This window comes from Oncorhynchus tshawytscha, linkage group LG27 (assembly GCF_018296145.1).
Source record: "Oncorhynchus tshawytscha isolate Ot180627B linkage group LG27, Otsh_v2.0, whole genome shotgun sequence".
NCBI lineage: Eukaryota > Metazoa > Chordata > Actinopteri > Salmoniformes > Salmonidae > Oncorhynchus > Oncorhynchus tshawytscha.
Window position 1 is genome coordinate 17,815,359 of NC_056455.1, and position 11,992 is coordinate 17,827,350.

Genomic DNA, 11,992 nt, shown 5'->3' on the forward strand with positions numbered 1-11,992 from the left:
AATCAAACTCATTTTGTTTTTGGTGCTCCTAACTTGTTAAAGTTGACAGGTAATGTAGGCTACTGCCAATGAAAAGTTAATTTTCTGTACTGTGTTTTACAATAGCTAGATGTCAGTAGCGCCCAGAGAACACAGTACAAAAATTGGACTCAGGTGCGTAATTTCCGGTTCTAACAGCCAGAAACAACTGTGTTCGCCGGCAGGTCCAGGGTCAGCTTAAAAGGTTGACATTGCGAGCCACTCGGTCAATGAGCATCGTTGTAAAATGTATACTGATCCAAGATCAGGAATTTGAATGCGTTTTTACTTTCATGATTCACGTTGTGTAAAATTCTGCCACCACTTCCGCATTGAGATCTTGACAAACTAGCTTATCATGGCAGTGGGCCTAATATCGTATCAGACGTTGAGTTGTCGATTGTTAAACCGTATGATTTCGCACCAAAGCGTGAGCACAATCTGCAACTTTACACGCGCTTTATCGAGAAGGACTAGCTCTCCGTACACAGATCTCTCACCATGGACAGTCCACCGTCTGGTAGGTCATACATGGCTTACAACACTCAGGCTGGAATCAAATGTGTTCACGGTTTGAAGCGCGGAATGACTAACAGCTTGAAGACATATATCATTGTACCTAACCATCATGTTAACATATTGTGTGTACTCATGCACTGTGCAGGTAAATCTATGCGGTAGTTGGACGTGCCGGACATCACAGTGGTTGTCTTTTTACGACTCAAGATCATTCTCGTCTTTACCTCCACCGCCCCCTTCTGGTGATAAAACCAAAAAGACAGGGGTATGTAACGTATCAATTCATTTCTGAGTGATATGTAAACAACTGTGGCTGGGCACCTGATAAAACCTGGTTTTAATGTCTATGGATAAAATAAAGCACTGTGCCTTTTGCTTTGTCTTTAACCTTAACCTTGTTGCTCTGCCTGTCTCCATTCATCTATCCTCTGCAGCCAGTGACTTGGAAATCATTAGCAATAACATTTGCATTCGGGGGTGTTCTCCTTGCCGGAATGAAATATTTCAAGAAGGAAAAAGAAGAATGTAAGGACATTTCACCTCTTAGCATGCTCACCATCATGCAGTAGGCTACATCCAACAGTGGATTTACACAAATTAATTTATGTTCCGGACTGAACTGGAGTTAATCGTCAGTTTCTGTACATGTTGGTAACAATCTGTTTTACATTATGTTGTTTTTTTTACACATGCACTGCAGTGATTGAAAGAGAAAGGACAAAGTCAATGGGGAAACCAGCACTTGGGGGTCCATTCTCTCTTGTGGATCAGAATAATAAACCCTGTAAAAGTGAGGATTTCCTCAGCCAGTGGGTCCTTATCTACTTTGGGTTTACACACTGCCCTGACATCTGTCCTGATGAAATCGAGAAAATGATTGAGGTGGTCGATGAAATAGGTAAAGTGTTTAAACGTCTCTTATAATGCATCATATTATTTATGAATGTCATGGAAATTAGATGGTTGAGTGAGTATCCAGTCACTCATATCATGTTTTCACAAAGCATAATGTTAATGCTACAACCCTGGGATGTACAGGAGATTTGTTGTGATCAACACCATGTCTTTCCATGTTTCCCAGACAGGATACAGTCTCTTCCAAACCTGACCCCCATCCTCATCACCATTGATCCTGACAGGGACACACCTGAGGCCATGGGGACATATGTGAAAGGTAAAGAGAACAAGCCATTAACTACTGTAGCTTCCATGTTATGGTAAAAGGGGGGCTTAGACTCACATTGGTGGAACAATAACATTCCCCCCTGTCCTCTATCCCCAGAGTTCTCCCCTAAGCTCATTGGCCTGACTGGGACAATGGCCCAAATTGACCAGGTCTCTCGAGCCTACAGAGTCTACTACAGCCAGGGACCAAAGGATGAAGACAACGACTACATTGTGAGTTCATTGTCTGATCCTGCCCTTATTCAGAACTCTCATTTGTTCATAGTAAAGTTCCCACTTTTCCCAGCTGAATTGATATCTAAATGAAACCTCCTTTATTCTTGACTGCAGGTTGATCACACAATCATCATGTACCTGGTTGGTCCGGATGGAGAGTTCAAAGAGTATTTTGGACAGAACAAGAGGAGCGCTGAGATCTCCTCTTCCATTGCATCACACATGAGGAAGTACAAAAAGGGGAATTAAGAGGTGATATGAAGGAGAACTGGTCAAGTGTACTGTCTGTGTCTGGGAACACCTCTTGTGTGCCTCTCACAGCCTTCAGAGACCGTCAGCAGCCTCAGGCCCAGCAGCCTCTGGCCCAGCAGTACTGAACGCTGCCATATTATGTCAATGACATGGAATATTTATCTGCATTACAGCTTTTCATTGAATTCAGATGTCCATTCCCTTGTTGCGGTTCACCATTTAACATGGTCTCTATCATATTTAAGTCTAAGATGATTTAAAGTGATTGTTTGCAAATGGGTGTGGACAACACTTAAGTGTTTACTTTTTCTGCTTTGCCCATTATTTAAATCGATGTGAAATACAATTGTTTCGATGTAAAATATGAGCCAACCAGAAATAATTGATTTTAAGTACCTAAAGAAATGTAACTACCATAAAATGTAGGGGGAAAGTATTCCCTGGAAATCAATACTGAAGAACTAAAGGTTTCCAGTGTTTACCCTTGGACACTCCTAATGGAAAAAAACATGAATCGTTGTCGTTGTGCAGTCACAGTTCGGCTTTACTTCCTTTACACTAATTCTCCTGTTAAGTCTGGCCCAATACCTGGACTCGTCTCAGTGACACCAGAAACATTTATGCACTGTAATAACTCTTTGGTTACTCAATTTGTACTATTCATAAATCAGTCATATTTCAACTGAATTTCCAAAGTAATGTTTAATTTATTAAACTTGAACTTACAATTATGTATGTCTGTCTGATTTTTTTTTTTTTAAATAAGTTTTTACTGCCCATGTAGTCGTAGGCTACAATGCAGGTTATCAGGGCTTCACTTTGTACAACCATATTGTAGACTAGCCTGTTCCTAGTGGCAAACACGTGCTGGTTAGAGTTTGTTGTTCGTAGGAGTTGTCAAGAGTAGAGTACTGTCCGAGATAATTAATTTAACAGCTAGATTTGTAATCATGTTGCTATTGATATGACCGCCAGGACAGTGTCTTGACTGGGCCCATTGTTCTGCAAATGAATGGTATTCACAGGAGCCTCTATTTCTGGTTATATCCATAAATGCATGATTGGCTCATAGTAACAAATCATTTTCAATGAATTTACACACACACTCATGTTTGTGTTTTACAATACATACAAATTATTTCTCAATATCCTTGCAAACTGAATATGCAGCTGATGACTATTTTAGGCAAGAACCTGTTGAGTTCCCCCTTTGGTAACCTGAACTAGAGAGGGCACAGCAGTTGTTCAGCACTCTTCGGCAAAGCACTCCACTCATTATTATTTTGTATTTTTTTTTCACCTTTATTTAACCAGGTAGGCTAGTTGAGAACAAGTTCTCATTTGCAACTGCGACCTGGCCAAGATAAAGCAAAGCAGTGTGACACAGACAACAACACAGAGTTACACATGGAGTAAACAATAAACAAGCCAATAACACAAACAAGTCAATGACACAGTTGAAAAAAGAAAGTCTATATACAGTGTGTGCAAAAGGCATGAGGAGGTAGGCAATAAATAGGCCATAGGAGCGAATCATTACAATTTAGCAGATTAACACTGGAGTGATAAATGAGCAGATGATAATGTGCAAGTAGAGATACTGGTGTGCAAAAGAGCAGAAAAGTACATAAAATAAAAACAGTATGGGGATGAGGTAGGTAGATTGGGTGGGCTATTTACAGATGGACTATGTACAGCTGGAGCGAATGGTTAGCTGCTCTGATAGTTGATGTTTAAAGTTGGTGAGGGAAATAAAAGTCTCCAACTTCAGCGTTTGTTGCAATTCTTTCCAGTCACTGGCAGCAGAGAACTGTAAGGAAAGGCAGCCAAATGAGGTGTTGGCTTTGGGGATGATCAGTGAGATATACCTGCTGGAACGTGTGCTACGGGTGAGTGTTGTTATCATGACCAGTGAACTGAAATAAGGCAGAGCTTTACCTAGCATAGACTTATAGATGACCTGGAGCCAGTGGGTCTGGCAATGAATATGCAGCGAGGGCCAGCCGACTAGAGCATACAGGTCGCAGTGGGTGGTATAAGGTGATTTGGTAACAAAACGGATGGCACTGTGATAGACTGCATCCAGTTTGCTGAGTGTTGGAAGCTATTTTGTAGACGACATCGCCGAAGTCGAGGATCGGTAGGATAGTCAGTTTTACTAGGGTAAGCTTGGCGGCGTGAGTGAAGGAGGCTTTGTTGTGAAATAGAAAGCCGATTCTAGATTTGATTTTCGATTGGAGATGTTTGATATGAGTCTAGAAGGAGAGTTTACAGTCTAGCCAGACACCTAGGTACTTATAGATGACCACATATTCAAGGTCGGAACCATCCAGGGTGGTGATGCTGGTCAGGCGTGCGGCTGCAGGGGGAGGCGGAGTTGTTTGCCGGGGTTGGAGTAGCCAGGAGGAAGGCATGGATGGCCAGCCGTTGAGGAATGCTTATTGAAATGTTCGATTATCATGGATTTATCAGTGGTGACCATGTTACCTAGCCTCAGTGCAGTGGGCAGCTGGGAGGAGGTGCTCTTGTTCTCCGTGGACTTTACAGTGTCCCAAAACCTTTTGGAGTTAGAGCTACAGGATGTGAATTTCTGCTTGAAAAAGCCAGCCTTTGCTTTCCTGACTGACTACGTGTATTGGTTTCTGACTTCCCTGAACAGTTGCATATCGGGGGGACTATTCGATGCTATTGCATTCCGCCACAGGATGTTTTTGTGCTGGTCAAGGGCAGTCAGGTCTGCAGTGAACCAAGGGCTATATCTGTTCTTGGTTCTGCATTTTTTGTACGGGGCATGCTTATCTAAGATGGTGAGGAAATTACTTTTAAAGAATGACCAGGCATCCTCGACTGACAGGATGAGGTCAATATCCTTCCAGAATACCGGGCCAGGTCAATTATAAAGGCCTGCTCGCAGAAGTGTTTTAGGGAGCGTTTGACAGTGATGAGGGGTGGTCATTTGATCGCGGGCCCATAGCGGATACAGGCAATGAGGCAGTGATCCTCGAGATCCTGATTGAAAACAGCAGAGGTGTATTTGGAGGGCAAGTTGGTCAGGATAATGTCTATGAGGGTGCCCATGTTTACGGATTTAGGGTTGTACCTGGTGGGTTCCTTGATGATTTGTGTGAGATTGAGGGCATCTAGTTTAGATTGTAAATTCCTGGCTGGTTGGTGGTTTGTGATGACTGGGAAGAAATACTCTTCTAGATGAGAAGAGATCAGCTGTCAAAGTATCAAATCATCCTTTATGAGATTTTTTATATTGTATGCTCATGAATTCACCCACTGAACCATTTCATATCTTGAGTTGTTGTGTCCCACCTACAGTAAATGCCCATCTCTTTGTTAAATGGACAGGAGTCCCTTGTGCCTTATTCAATGTACACTGTTGCCCTGGAGAGTTGAGTTTGATGATACGATCAGTGTCTGTTCCTGTGGATGTCTTGTCTGAGACAGTCCCCCTAAAACTGTGTGTTCTTTCAGACTAGAAGTGGTTATCAGCAGCTTTATTTTGTGGTCTCCTGTCCGTTGACCCTCTAATCTAAGGCAGATGCTCCCGTACTCAGATCTATTTTCCACCTGGGACAGGCATCAGTCTGCCTCGGACAGAACCAGCCAACGGGGAATGTCTCCTTACTTCTCCTCTCGTTCGCACTGTGACTTCAAATTCCCACAATCTCACAGTGTCCTTGACACTTTACTAATGTACTAATTTACTAATTTACTAATAGTGGTGTGGGGGCTGTGCTTTGGCAAAGTGGGTGGGGTTATATCCTTCCTGTTTGGCCCTGTCCGGGGGTGTCCTCGGATGGGGCCACAGTGTCTCCTGACCCCTCCTGTCTCAGCCTCCAGTATTTATGCTGCAGTAGTTTATGTGTCGGGGGGCTGGGGTCAGTTTGTTATATCTGGAGTACTTCTCCTGTCCTATTCGGTGTCCTGTGTGAATCTAAGTGTGCGTTCTCTAATTCTCTCCTTCTCTCTTTCTTTCTCTCTCTCGGAGGACCTGAGCCCTAGGACCATGCCCCAGGACTACCTGACATGATGACTCCTTGCTGTCCCCAGTCCACCTGGCCATGCTGCTGTTCCAGTTTCAACTGACCTGAGCCCTAGGACCATGCCCCAGGACTACCTGACATGATGACTCCTTGCTGTCCCCAGTCCACCTGGCCACGCTGCTGCTCCAGTTTCAACTTCCACCTGACTGTGCTGCTGCTCCAGTTTCAACTGTTCTGCCTTATTATTATTCGACCATGCTGGTCATTTATGAACATTTGAACATCTTGGCCATGTTCTGTTATAATCTCCACCCGGCACAGCCAGAAGAGGACTGGCCACCCCACATAGCCTGGTTCCTCTCTAGGTTTCTTCCTAGGTTTTGGCCTTTCTAGGGAGTTTTTCCTAGCCACCGTGCTTCTACACCTGCATTGCTTGCTGTTTGGGGTTTTAGGCTGGGTTTCTGTACAGCACTTTGAGATATCAGCTGATGTACGAAGGGCTATATAAATAAATTTGATTTGATTTGATTTGACTAATGCACACTAACACCCTGGACCAGAGATAATGTTGTGCACAAAATGCACCACAGTATATCAGTCAATTTTGTTTTCAAAATAAGTTTGAATTTGAACCAGTAAAATGTTTATTTCATAGAATTTAGAATTGTTCTTGCACACGGCCACACGCACAAATAAACAGAACATAAACTAATTAAAAACATGTACAGCACTGTGAATGCATTGTATTGTTTGTCATTGCATTCTTGAAATGCCACCCGTATAGATGAAATAGATGACTTATTCAACAAAACATTATATGGCGCTTCCAAAGCCCTCTGTCAGCACAGGCATCACATGGGTGCGACATATGGTACACTTGAAACACATACTTGTGCTATATTGACAACTGAGGAACATTAATAGAAATCCACTCTGGATTTTGTATGGATCTGGAGGGCTTTATTGGATTCGTTGTTACCCCTGTCGTTTGGAATGCTTTCTCGGCCATGCTTAAACAGAGGCCTGGATTTGTTTGGATCCATGATGAGGCATGGGCTGCTTTTGTATGAGATGTATTCAGGTCGTCTGTAAAGCGTTTTACTACATGTGACGTCACAATTGGAAGCAGCTTAGATGTTTGTATCGTCAGAAGTCTTGTATTGCTTCAGCGTGCTTCATTACAGAGCTGACAAAGGCCTCTGGTACTCAGTTTAGTAGATCATTTTTGTTCAGAATTACTATGTCAAATGTGCTGTGTCAGTATGTTTTATCTTTATTGCACATTTGTGTATTGGTCACGGTGACTCAATCCAATCTCATAGAGCAACATTACCTCAGTTTAGCATTAGGTCAATAGTCTTGAAAGCAAAACTGAAAAGGTTTTTGATAACATCTCTTCGTCTCAGGTCTTTGAATGACAATGGAATACACAGCAGACGGACATGTCTCTGTCTGTCTGGAACGTGCTAACTGCCACCTGTCAACCCCAGCCCGTATCGGGCCATGCCCTCCCAGTGAGCCCTAAATGACCGTGATCCCAGTCGCCCAATGCCAGAATCTGAGCAATGCCTTAACAGACCTAATCTTCCCTGATCCCAGAAAATGAGGAATGTTGTGTCCGGACCCAAAGCCCTCTAAGCTGCCATCCTTAGCCATCATTGCTTTTTAATGGGCAGTCTGCAGGGTTACAAATGAAAACATTTAAATGTGACACAATACAGCTATAGATAGACAGTTGAAAATACAAAATGGACATACTTTACTTTTCCACTGTGGCGTATGAGCCAGATTTGATTTTTATCCAAATATAGAGAAGCTATATAGGTTCATCAGATGTTGACCATGTTGATATTCAACATACAAAAGAAACCCATTCACTATACACCAGCCTGGTCTAATAGACTAGCGGTAACATAGTAAAGTAAATCCAGGAAGTTCAAATGAGTATGATATATTAAGTTTGGTATGGTTATATAAGACAGAAGGTTGCTTAATGAAAAAACAAAAGTAGGTTGGGTGTATAATGCGAACGTCTAGCAAAACGTAGGTTGTGTGGGTGGGTAGCTACTCTGCAACTACTTAGCTGTAAGCTAACCCTAACTTTAACCTAACTCCTAACCCAAACCTTAAATCCTAGCCTAGCTAACATTAGCCACATAAAATTGGAATTTGTACATTCGTAACATAACACAATTTGTGACATATCATAGAAATGGATGATGGACATCTGCAAATGAATACATACCATACGAAACATAACATTTACATTTATTATATTACGTCTACCCCTGAGTCCAGGTTGGATACACTGGTTACTTACTGTAAGAGCATCTTGTCTGTTTTAATATTAACATTTTAGGCTAACCTTGAGAAACTGTGCAGAACTCTTGAAGACCAAAGTAATGAGTACAAGAACAAATCTGACGAGGCCCATGAGTCTCTAAATGATTACACTGCCCTGAATGCTCGCTTGCAAACAGAATGGTAAATTTCAGGTAAATCCCATTTACATGAAGGACACCAAGGACTTGATGCATAGTTTGAGAACTACGCTGCTAGTGTGCTACTTTTACAATATCTCTTGAATAGGTGAGCTCAAACACCACCTTGAGGAGAAGGAGCTAACTGTGTCCCAGCTGAGCAGAGTGAAACTAGTGAGAAGTCAACAGATTGAGCTGAAGAGACTTTTGGAGGAGGAAGTTAAGGTTAGACAAACTCTTGCCCATTGCAAGCCATAGTTATTTCGCAACGACGATATAAGCTAAGACTAACTTTATGAATTGTCTCTGGCTTTAGGCTAAGAATGCCCTGGCCCATGGTTTACAATCAACCCGCCATGACTGTAACTTGCTCCGGGAGCAATATGAGGAGGAGCAGGAGTCCAAGACTGAGCTGCAGTGCAGCATGTCCAAGGCCAACAGTGAGGTAGCTCTGTGGAGAACCAAGTATGAGACTGATGCCATCCAGTGCACTGAGGAACTTGAGGATGCTAAGTTAGTGCACTGATGGGTAAAACATATATTATTTTGCAACATACATAAATTAATTAATCAATTGATTTACTACTGTTTGTTCCCCTTTTAAGGAGGAAGCTTGCCCAACGCCTCCAGGATTCTGAAGAGCAGACAGAGACAATGAATGCTAAGTGTGCCTCACTGGAGAAGACCAAGCAGAGACTACAAGCAGAGACTACAAGCAGAGACTACAAGCAGAGACTACCAGCAGAGACTGCCAGCAGAGACTACCAGCAGAGACTACAAGCGGAGACGACAAGCGGAGACAACAAGCAGAGACTACCAGCAGAGACTACCAGCAGAGACTACAAGCAGAGACTACAAGCAGAGACTACCAGCAGAGACTACAAGCAGAGACTACCAGCAGAGACTACCAGCAGAGACTACCAGCAGAGACTACAAGCAGAGACTACAAGCAGAGACTACAAGCAGAGACTACCATGTAACAAACATATTGCTTTGTCAATTTTCAGAGGAAATAACAGATAACACTGAGCAAGTGGGACAGTCTGCAAAGACCTTCCATGAACTGGAAAAGGCAGCGAAACAAGTTGAAACAACTCTGGAAGAAGCTGAGGTTCGCCATTTTTTGCACATATTGTGCATTCCCCTACATGTATTATTTGAATATGACCGCAAATGTTTCTGTTCTGTGCACTTGTGTCTTCTTCTAGTCCTCCCTTGAACATGAAGAGGCCAAGATGCTCCACCTTCAACTGGAGTTGAACCCGATCAAGTCAGAGGTTGACAGAAAAGTGGCAGAGAAAGATAAGGAAATAGACCGTCTGACAAAGGATCCATCACGAGGACTGTGGACACCCTGCAGAGTGCTCTAGATTCTGAGACCCACAGCAGAAACGATGCCATCCGAGTCAAGAAGAATATGGAAGGGGACCTAAATGAAATGGAGATTCAGCTGGGCCATGCCAACCACCATGCAGCTCAGAAACATCCAGGGCCAGCTCAAAGTTAGTGTTTGATTCCAGAAACCCATTTTGTTTTCAACCATAACACTCACCATCTCTATCAAAGTTCTAGTCAGTGGGTTTTGGACTTATTTATGACCTTTCTGTTTCAGGACACTCAGGTCCATTTGGATAATGCCCTCCATGGGCAGGAGGACTTGAAGGAGCAGCTGGCCATTGTAGAACGCCGCAATACACTGATGATTGCAGAGATTGAGGAGATGAGGGCAACACTAGAGCAGTCAGAGAGGTGCCGTAAACTGGCCGAGCAGGAGCTGGTCGACGTGAGCGAGAGGATGCACCTGTTGCACTCTCAGGTGAGGCCCCATAAACAATTCAGAACTTTGGCCTTAAGTGAAATGTATCAATTTAACTTATTGTGTTACCTTATCTCTTTACTCATTTAACAGAACACTGGTCTCATCAGCACGAAAAAGAAGATGGAGTCTGACATAACTCAGCTGCGATCAGAGGTGGAAGATGCAGTCCAAGAAGCAGAAATGCAGATGAGAAAGCTAAAAAGGCTATTATAGATGTAGGTCCGAACTCAGTGTAAATCTCAGCCCAAATGAAGTCTGCTCAAACAATGTCTTGATCGATTACAAATTCTGTATCGATAGGCTGCCATGATGGCTGAGGAGCTGAAGAAGGAGCAGGACACCAGTGCTCACATGGAGAGGATGAAGAAGAACCTGGAGGTCTCTGTTAAAGACTTGCTGCAGCGTCTGGATGAGGCTGAACAGTTAGCCCTGAAAGGTGGAAAAAAGAGCTCCAGAAACTAGAGACCAGAGTAAGGATAAAGATAAACGTTTTATTTCCAGTTCACACTCTCTTAGTTTGTGATTATTTTGTAATACATTATTTACACTCAAGGTTGGAGAATGAACTGGAGGCAGAGCAGAAACTTGGCATGGAAGCAATGAAGGATGTGCGAAAGTCAAGGAGCTCACATATCAGGTAAAATATGTTTGGTTGCTTATTCCTGACTTATTCCTCACCAAATCATGATAAAATATGTGAGTAATTAATAACACTGGGTTTTTAGGGTGAGGAAGATAAGAATGTAGGCAGACTGCAGGAGTTGGTCGACAAGCTGCAGATGAGGGTGAAACCTTACAAAAGGCAGAGTGAGGAGGCGGTGAGTACAATATATTATTGGCAACAACTGTGCATAGTATTATTAGATGAATAAGACAACAGTTCACAACTTCTAACTTATTCATATCTATCTATTTTCTGTAAACCACAGGAGGAGCAGACCAGTATCAATTTGGCTAAATTCAGGAAGGTGCAACATGAGCTTGATGAAGCTGAGGAGCGGGCAGACATAGCAGAATGCCAAGTGAACAAATTAAGAGCTAAGAGTCTTGATGTTGGTGTCAAGGGAGAAGAATAGCAATATGGGCATCTTCTGCTGATAGTGCTGTAATTCATGTTTAGAATTACAGTAACTCAGACACCGAATGTAGATCCAGAATACAATAATTAATGTTGCAAAGATGCATGCATGCTAACACCGTTGTACGTACACCTGTATGTTAGCATTCCTCTGTGCTATAGTTTCACTGCCATGCTCAGATGTTCTACTTAAAAGCAGACAATGAAATACAGTACATATTAATGTAACTTATACAATTATAATTAAATACTACAAAGCAGTATCATACTGGTCTATTGTCTTTGTGTCATAAATGTGAGGTAACACTTTTAGCATAGACTAAGGGTTCCCAAATATTTTGCTTCGTGAACCACCAATTGAGGTGTCTTGAGTAGCAAACCACCATAAAGGTTGAGCGATGAAAAAAACCCACAAAGAATAATTAGGAAT

The 11,992-nt window shown here is 42.6% G+C and overlaps 1 protein-coding gene and 1 pseudogene across 1 annotated transcript; both read left to right on the forward strand.

The window, feature by feature from the left end:
• The first annotated feature begins 183 nt into the window (after positions 1 to 183).
• LOC112234112 (protein SCO1 homolog, mitochondrial-like) lies at positions 184 to 2,921 on the forward strand. The gene is made up of 7 exons (XM_024402108.2): positions 184 to 538; positions 683 to 802; positions 972 to 1,062; positions 1,238 to 1,435; positions 1,619 to 1,711; positions 1,820 to 1,935; positions 2,053 to 2,921. Exons 1-7 carry the CDS (start codon positions 377 to 379, stop codon positions 2,185 to 2,187), a joined length of 915 nt encoding a protein of 304 aa, XP_024257876.1. The 5' UTR covers positions 184 to 376; the 3' UTR covers positions 2,188 to 2,921.
• Positions 2,922 to 7,627: 4,706 nt separating this feature from the next.
• LOC112234046 lies at positions 7,628 to 11,560 on the forward strand (annotated as a pseudogene).
• The last annotated feature ends 432 nt before the right edge of the window (positions 11,561 to 11,992 follow it).

Excerpts from the sequence above, each read along its gene's own strand:
- LOC112234112 (XM_024402108.2), top strand. The coding sequence starts at position 377 with ATGGCAGTGGGCCTAATATCGTATCAGACGTTGAGTTGTCGATTGTTA. Across the intron at positions 539-682 it reads CATGGACAGTCCACCGTCTG|GTAAATCTATGCGGTAGTTG; the intron begins GTAGGTCATACA and ends TGCACTGTGCAG. Across the intron at positions 1,712-1,819 it reads CATGGGGACATATGTGAAAG|AGTTCTCCCCTAAGCTCATT; the intron begins GTAAAGAGAACA and ends CTCTATCCCCAG.